The 8,526-nt window shown below is 36.8% G+C and overlaps 2 protein-coding genes across 4 annotated transcripts; one reads left to right on the plus strand and one right to left on the minus strand.

The window, feature by feature from the left end:
• Window positions 1-3,998: 3,998 nt before the first annotated feature.
• LOC109587672 (uncharacterized) lies at window positions 3,999-5,852 on the plus strand. Its single transcript, XM_020003892.1, has one exon. It carries the CDS (start codon window positions 4,723-4,725, stop codon window positions 5,800-5,802), a length of 1,080 nt encoding a protein of 359 aa, XP_019859451.1. The 5' UTR covers window positions 3,999-4,722; the 3' UTR covers window positions 5,803-5,852.
• A 59-nt stretch (window positions 5,853-5,911) lies between these two features.
• LOC109587671 (G2/M phase-specific E3 ubiquitin-protein ligase-like) lies at window positions 5,912-8,520 on the minus strand. 3 transcript variants are annotated; one of them, XM_020003890.1, is made up of 5 exons: window positions 7,544-8,520; window positions 7,314-7,406; window positions 6,757-7,264; window positions 6,293-6,692; window positions 5,912-6,152 (listed from the first exon to the last, which is right to left on the minus strand). In XM_020003890.1, exons 1-5 carry the CDS (start codon window positions 7,861-7,863, stop codon window positions 5,977-5,979), a joined length of 1,497 nt encoding a protein of 498 aa, XP_019859449.1. In that variant the 5' UTR covers window positions 7,864-8,520; the 3' UTR covers window positions 5,912-5,976. The 3 variants fall into 3 exon arrangements, with proteins under 3 accessions (XP_019859449.1, XP_019859448.1, XP_019859447.1); XM_020003889.1 differs by having other exon boundaries at window positions 5,912-6,176; XM_020003888.1 differs by having other exon boundaries at window positions 5,912-6,239.
• Between the last annotated feature and the right edge of the window lie 6 nt (window positions 8,521-8,526).

Consider the following 8,526-nt stretch of genomic DNA (forward strand, 5'->3'; position numbering starts at 1 on the left):
GTATTGGCAAGACCACACTCTGTCGTAAAGTGTTAAATATGTGGTCTAATGGACCACTTGTACACCAACAGTATGACTTGGTACTTTACTGTCCTTTAAGGAATAGCAAGATAGCGACAGCTACTACACTAGCTGACCTGTTTGTGCGACAACGTTATGAAGTTCCCATGGTAGCTGAATGGTTTGAGAAGAGGAATGGAGAAGGATTACTGATAATCTTTGATGGTTGGGATGAATTAAGTGAACAACTCAGACAGTCTTCATTAGCTACTAGTATCATTTGTAAAGAGAAGTTAGACCAATCTTCAGTAATTATTACCTCTCGTAGCTATGCCTCCTCTTCACTTTTGAAAATGGATACTCTCAGTAGGCATGTTCAGGTTATTGGGTTTTCTAAGAAAGAAATATCAACAGTAATTATACAAACACTTCAAAAAGATACAAAACTAGCCCAAGAGCTCATTGATGAAAACACTATACTACTACCTGGATGTAACATGATAAAATCACTATTTAATGCAAGATACAAATCACATTTCACAACTACTCAAAGCAGTAAGGACTCACAACTAGCAGTGAAACTTATTAATGATCTTAAAGTACAAAATGATGTCCAATCATTGTGTTATGTACCACTAGTCTGCTCCATGGTCATTTTCGTTTATTGTAAGGAAGGAGGACAGTTACCAACAACACTAACTCAACTCTATGAGAATTTTATCCTACAAACTATTAGAAGACATGTTAAGAGACATGACATTAACCCACATAATTTAGGTAGTCTTTCTTCATTACCATCACAATTAGCTAAACCTTTACAAGAGATGTGTCGAATAGCTTATACTAACCTGGCTGTTACAAGAATGACGTTCTCTTCACATCAACTACAGTCACTGAGTGAGGCATTCAAGGAAGACTATCTTGGATTGATGACAACATTCACAGAATATGATGAGGAGAAGTATCAGTTCCTTCACTTGAGTATACAAGAATTTCTAGCTGCATGGTGGATAGCTAAGCATGAGAAGAAGACTGAGGAAGTGTTTAACGATCACTTTGATGATGATCACTTTCGAATGTGTCTTAGGTTTGTGGCAGGTCTAACTCACCTTGAACATGAGAGCTATCAACAGTTTTTTAATGTACAACAACTTGACTTACAGTGTCAGAGGAAACCATTGTTTGGATTTGAGACTTGTAATTTCTCTTACTTCTATCAGAATCCTGAGATTAGATTGATTCGTCCTTTGTCACAACGTTTAACTGATCATGTCAGATCTGATGATTTTGACAATGTTCCCATTCTTCTTCTTCAACTCCTGTATGAATCACAGAACACAAAATTATGTCAAGTATTAGCACAATCCATCAGCAACCATTCACTGTGTCTGGATAGAGCATCATTATCATTGTTTGACTGGTTGTGTCTCAGTTATTGTATAAACAATTCCAATATAACATGGAATCACTTGCACCTGGGGTCAGGGGGAAATGACAGTATGAATATATACCAGTCACTATCAATCTTCACTGCTGGACTAACCAGTAACTCACTACAGACCCAGTGTAAGAGACTGGAGGTAATGTTGTATGATCCCAGGGATGAATTAATACACAAATTATTACAACCATCACCTCTATACAGTATTCAGGAGTGCTACTTTGCATTATTATTTTTTAGAAATGTTCCCTGTTTTGTGTTGTTACAGTTTCTCAATCTTCCTCAATTGAAGATACTGCACTTAATAATGAACCAGTGTATCATACCAACAGTTGACAATACATACTACACAGACAAGTGCACTGAACTTGAGAAATGTATAGAAATGAATTCAACACTACAGGAAATGAAGATTAAGTATGAAGCACTGAGTGAAATAACAAGTACAATTATCAGTTTCATGAGAGGAGTAACAAGAAATGAAACAATAAAATCATTAGCAATACATGTCGATACCCCTCCTCCTTCTTTACCAGAAGGAGTAACAGAGCAGTTACTAAAGGACAACAACACATTACAATCTCTTTCACTGAACATATCTGATGATCTCCTACCATCATCACTGAATATAGTAGAGGTGAACATGCCACTGACTGCTTTAGACATGGGAAAGATGAGTAGTAAACTCCTTCCACATATCAAAGGATTACACTGTCTGATACTACATGTTGATCCATACCCACCACATCTTCTATTTCTCTCTCATCCCAGTCTACATACACTTACTTTACCACTAGACACAGCTGAGAGTGCTATTAAACTATTTACTATTCTACAAACCAATACTACACTTAAAGCTCTGAGTGTGGAGATAAAGGAGGAGAGAGTATATACCAGCAGTATGGGTACTAGTCTACAAGACATGCTAACACAAAACCAAACACTGAAATACCTTGAGATTAGTGATGGTAATAAATTTATTCTTTTTCGTGACATTACCATTCCTAGTTCATTCCTGTCCTTCCTAACAACTGGTCTCAGACACAACACCAGTCTACAGCAGTTGATTGTGTCCATTCAGCTGAATGGAGAGATAAAGTCTTTTATGAATGTCATCTCTCAAAGGAACAATCTCACAGAACTTGAAATGAGCTTTGAACCAGATCCGTCATACAGTACCTATAGTGAGGCAGAGAAGAAACAAATTTTGACATCATTGTTTCATGAACAGGTACTGCCTGCTGTTACTAACATGTTACAGTCACATGCAACCATCAGACTACTGAGGATAGAGTGTGAATATATTTATCATGCATGTAATTATAACTCATCTCCACCTAACTGGATAAAACTAGCACAGCATTTATATAAAACTATCTTCATTCATCCATCACTTGAGTATGTTGGCATTAATCCTGGACACGCTACTACTCCTCTCTTGGAGGATACTCTTGAAGATCAAAAGAAGACATTGATTGATAGACACAGAAAAGAACTACCACACAAACCACTACCAATAGTGGAGTTTAGTGGATATTGATTCATTATTATTACTTAGATACTTAAAAATACACTAAATTAAAGTTAACGACACTCACAAACTGAAAACTAATTAATAATCACATTACACATTATTTTGTCCTTTAAAGTTTAAATTATGAATAAAGTTGAATGATAAAGTAGTAACTAGGGAAATCCTCATCATTAATAACTTTATCATAACCAGTGGGAGGGGAAAGATGATCATAAGCACCATTAACAAGAGTAGGTGAGATTCCAACATTAGTGGGTGTGGATCCGTTAACATCAGAGGCGGTAACTTCTCCAGTATTCTCTAATAAATGATACTAACCAACTTCTCTTGACTTCCTAGCCCATTCCAATATGGTGACATATTCTGATAATCAGCTAGGTGTTGTGATTGGATCTTAATAATGAGAGAGAGAGAAAGAACACTTATATTTCAGAAGGCTCAGTCTCACATATCAACTGTGTTTGGCAGTTTTCTTAGCTTACAGCTAATTTGTAGTTAAATAACTAATTGTAATAACTTTTGGTCCGCCCATCCGCCCACTTGCCACACTATATAAGCCCCTGCTTCAGCCATCTTCCTTGCCATCCTTGGCCTTTTTCTTAGCTCTCTTACAGAAGCACGTGCAAATATGTCTCTAAAAGACACCTTGGACAAGGTCAAAGGTTTAGACAGCAGACTTTCTGACCTAACAACAGATGTTGAAGACTTGAAAAAGAAGGACCAAGCTCAATGTGAGTTGAAGAAGGTTGAAAATCGCCTGGCCGTTCTAGAAGTCCCCAGTCCAGATCTAAGGAGCGAGCAGGACAACATCTTAGGAAGCGATATTCCCATACCAGCATAACTGAAATATACTCGTCTGAGGACGAGGAGGATTTTGAGCAACTTATGGACGTCTCAGAGGAGACTCACCGTCTTCTCACTTATGGCAAACCAAATGTTTCAAAATTCCTTCTTATTCACTCCCGTGTATAAGAGATGCATTATTCCGCGAGGCACTTTCATAGTTAAAATTGTCCCGCGGGTCACCATTATAACGCGCGTTAAATTGGCAGAAATACGCGCGTAACTTAACCATCATTATTAATAATAGACACATGAGGTGTGTGATTAAGGTGTGGTCTGTGTAATTGATGATATTGTCGTTTAGAATTATATCTACTGTTGTTGGTGATGGATTTGTTTGTTGAAATTGAAAGTGTTATTAGTGGATGCAGGCAAATTAACTCTTCATCTGCTCAAGTTGTTGACACTATGATAACCAGGATTGAGATTTGTTTGGAGATGATGGATGATTTTGTTGCTTTTGTGGCAAGCTTGCCAATGACTAACGACAGCATCACATATTACAATACTTGCATTGAGTTGCAGTCTGTTATTAGCCAGCTTTTGATCTTGTGGCAGACCCGATTTTTGCAATTAAGTAGCCAACCTCCACAATCTGGAAGGCCAAAAGTTCTTATAAATATAGAACTGGTTAGTCGTAGAAAAGTGTTCATATACCCCAACCCTAGGCATGGTATAGCAATTCATTTGTACTAAACTAATGTTACAGCAAATAGATTAAATTTATACTAAAATCATGTGTTTAATGCAACAATGAAATATTATAAACTACATACCAGTACTAAAAAAGTCCGCTACTTTCAGTAAAATTATACTAATAACACTTAAAACAATTAAATACAGAAAGCCTTTTTTTATTTATTTTTATTTTTGATTAATTTTACAGCTTGAATTTTTAAGAGAAATGGGCTATACATGGCAGCAGTGTGCTGATACTTTGATGATCTCAAGAACTACTTTGTGGCGTCGAGCACAGGAATTAGGTATAGTAACACAGCACGCTGCTTCAGCATCAATAAATGATCTGGAACTTGATTCTGTTGTGCAAATGATTTATCTTCAGTCACCAAATAATGGTATAGTCATGGTGTGGGGGCAGTTAAGGAGTTTAAATATTTTCGTTCCTCGAAGGAGAGTACGAGAGAGTCTACTTCGTGTTTGCCAAACAGCTGTCCAGAATAGATCTTCACATACTGTTTGCCGGCGTGTATACCGTGTACCATCTTCTAATGCTCTTTGGCATATTGATGGTTTGCATTGCCTCATCCGATGGAGAATTGTAGTCCATGGCTGCATTGATGGCTACTCTAGGAAAGTGATTTATATACATGCTTCAGATAATAATAGGGCCAATACAGTCCTCAATTTATTTCTGGAAGCAGCCACTGAACATGGCTGGCCATCTAGAGTTAGGTCTGATAAGGGGGGTGAGAATTATGATGTTGCAAGAGCTATGTTGACTGTTCGAGGAACTGGGAGAGGAAGTCATATAGCTGGCCCAAGTGTACACAATCAGCGTATAGAGCGCTTATGGCGTGACACATTTCGCTGTGTGTGCCACATTTTTTATGCACTCTTTTATGAAATGGAAGAAATGAACTTACTTTCACCAACAAATGAGTTACAGTTATATGCACTTCATTATGTATTCATTCCCAGATTAAACAAACAACTTAAGGAATTTAAATGTTCTTGGAATAGTCATCCTCTTCGATCAGAGCATGGGTTTACTCCAAATCAACTCTGGTTACAAGGACTGTCAGAGTGCAACTTTGATTGTGATATTGACACTGACTATGGTGCTGAAGAAGGTAGACCAAGTCCTTTTGATATGGGGAGGGTAGAAGTTCCACGAATTTCTATCAGTTTAAGTGCTGCTCAGGAACAATTACTCAGATCTCAATTTCAACCACTAGCTAATTCAAGTTGTGGTGGATTAGACCATTATATTAATGTTTATGATTTTTTAAGAAACAATGTGTAAAATATTGATGATTTTTTTTGACAATAATGAACATGATTGGTCAAAGAAAATGGGATATCATAACAAAGAATGATAAAGACAAAGTAGAGTCTATTGAAAATCATACTGATTAAATATAAACATAGTGAAAAGTGAATTCAGTGCTTAACATAACACTTGGAATAATTATACTTGCTATGGAACACCAAACATTTGTGCTCCAATAATTGCTGTGTCCATTCTTTCAAAAAAAATATCTTCATCTGTCAATGAAAGAGGTAAGTATAGCGCTGGCGTACATGTGGAGGCTGATGGCAACCTCCCTTTATCATTGTCTTTTATAAATTCAATTTCCAGAGGACTAGCAAACCCTAGAGCAGGTATACAATCCAAACCTGTGACAAAAATTAATATGCTTGATAAATTTACAGCTACTTCACCAACTTGGCGACCAGATCCTACAACATACATATTAATAAATCACATGTAGACAACAACTTCATACATGTACCTGCACATTGGTGTACATAATTTGTCCAACAATAAATGACTGCTTCTTCCGATTCCCTTGTGTTACTCCCTTCTGGTGACCACTTAATAGTAAACATCTTAAGGAATGTTGTTGCTTTCATACATGGTTCCTTAGAATACACGAACAAAGGTTTCATTAGAGTAGGATATTGCTGAAGCAGTTCAAGAATTCCTAAACTCTTCAGACCATTTTTGAACTGATCTAACTCTCCTTTGCAAGAATATATCAGGTAGTTGTTGACAAATGCAAGTATTAGCTCTTCCTTCTCTTCAATTTTCACAGCAGAGACTGAAATGGTGACACCAGCATCAAAACGAAAGTCAAATTCAGAGGAGTTAAAAAGAGCTCGTAATTCTTCACTAGAACTTGCATCTAGCAACTATAGAAATATTCATTATAATAATTAATAATAATTATTTTTAAATAATAAAATTATGCTATACTTTATGAAGAGATGACTGTATGTCAGAGTCGGGAATATCTTCAATCATTGTTGTGTCTAAAGGCTCATCTAATAAGTAAGCAACAACTGACTTAGAAAGAAAATTGGGTGCAGGACCACCATATAACAATGATAGTGCGATCAAATGGCCACATATATGAAACTCATTTCTTTGCAAGGCAATGACATTGTGTGTCAGAGTCTTATTAGAAGGAGGACCAGTGAAAAGGTTTCCATCACGACTCATACTAGACATGACTAGGCGAAAAAATTCTCGTCTTGGTCCACCAGCATCATGTGCATCCTCACCAATGAAATTAATGAGAAGGCCAATATTATCATTAAAACCTGGACGCTTGAGAGACCTTTTCACATCATTCCAAATGTGTTTGCGCCTTACAACTATATTCTGCCGGTCTTCAGGGATTACTGCCACAAAACACTTCATTAAAGCGTGATGTTTAAGTAATTCTTCGACACTATCAAAATGAGTAAGATCATTTTGTAACCTGCACAAAAATCAAAAAACTAATCAAATTTAATATTTATAACAATTACCTGTATGAAACGCTTTCTTCAATAGCTAGTTGAACATTACTATCTTCAATAGTCAACTCATCACTGTTGTCACTTAGTATTTCAATATATTCCCTATTGATAACAATCTAGAGTAGCTCATATGGTCTTAAAAAATTATTTTGTATTATAAATGTAATAATTCATTAATTAGCTAAAGGCTACCATACATCATAAAACAAGTTTCATGGTGTATGGTAGCCTTAACATACTGTTGTGGATCATTAAATTGAGGATGAAGAGTTGAAGGAGTAGTAAGTACAGACACATTTGTTGGTGCACTGATAGAAGGTGACACTTGAACAGACTGAGGTGGGTATGACACAGGTGCACTACTAAGTGAAGATACTGACACAGCTGTGGGAGCATAAACAGATGGCATTACTGAAAGAGTAGCAGATGGAGATGCAGATACATCAACAGGAAGATTAACGGATGGAGACACAACAACATCATTGACATTAGAGGCTGAAACATTAGTAGGTGCATGAACTGATGGCGACACACATAAACTCGACGGTTGAGCTAGCATAGTTGAGGTAGGTGACAATATAGTAGGAGCTGTCACAGACACTAAAAGTAGTGGTGATGACTGAGAGGCTTCAGTAACAGATGAATTACTCGAACTGCTCTGTTCATGCTATGAAGAGAAAAATTGATAATAATGACAGACAAATTTATGATGAATAACTTGCTTTTGAAAAGGGACGAGTAAGTCTAATGTATATAGAACTCCCACTTCGGTAGAGTGACATTATCCCATTGCCATCATAAGCTGTAGCACCATCAGGGACAAAAATATGCCTGTTAACACATTTCACAAACTCAAAATCATTACTAGTAAGGGTGTCAAAATTATAAAACATGTAATCCTTGTCCTTTAATTTCTCGATTATTTCCTTCCGGACAATAGACTCGGTCATAGAGCTGGATAAGGTAATGAAACCTTCGAAAACTTTATTATGCTGACGAAGAGTGTGACTTGGTTGCTGGTAGTAATCGATACATACCAAATTTCTATGAAACTGCCTCGAGCTCTCTCTCCTTGCTGAACTCTTCCCTTTCCTTCTTGTATACATCTGTGTTTGGGCAATCGGATTTGAAGAAAGTTCTTTAATTAACTTGGAAGCCTTGGCAATCGTGCTCTCAACTCCTGAATGTGATGAATCATGGCTAGTACTGCACTTAAAAACAT

Source organism: Amphimedon queenslandica, unplaced genomic scaffold (assembly GCF_000090795.2).
Source record: "Amphimedon queenslandica unplaced genomic scaffold, v1.1 AMPQUscaffold_12489, whole genome shotgun sequence".
Lineage (NCBI taxonomy): Eukaryota > Metazoa > Porifera > Demospongiae > Haplosclerida > Niphatidae > Amphimedon > Amphimedon queenslandica.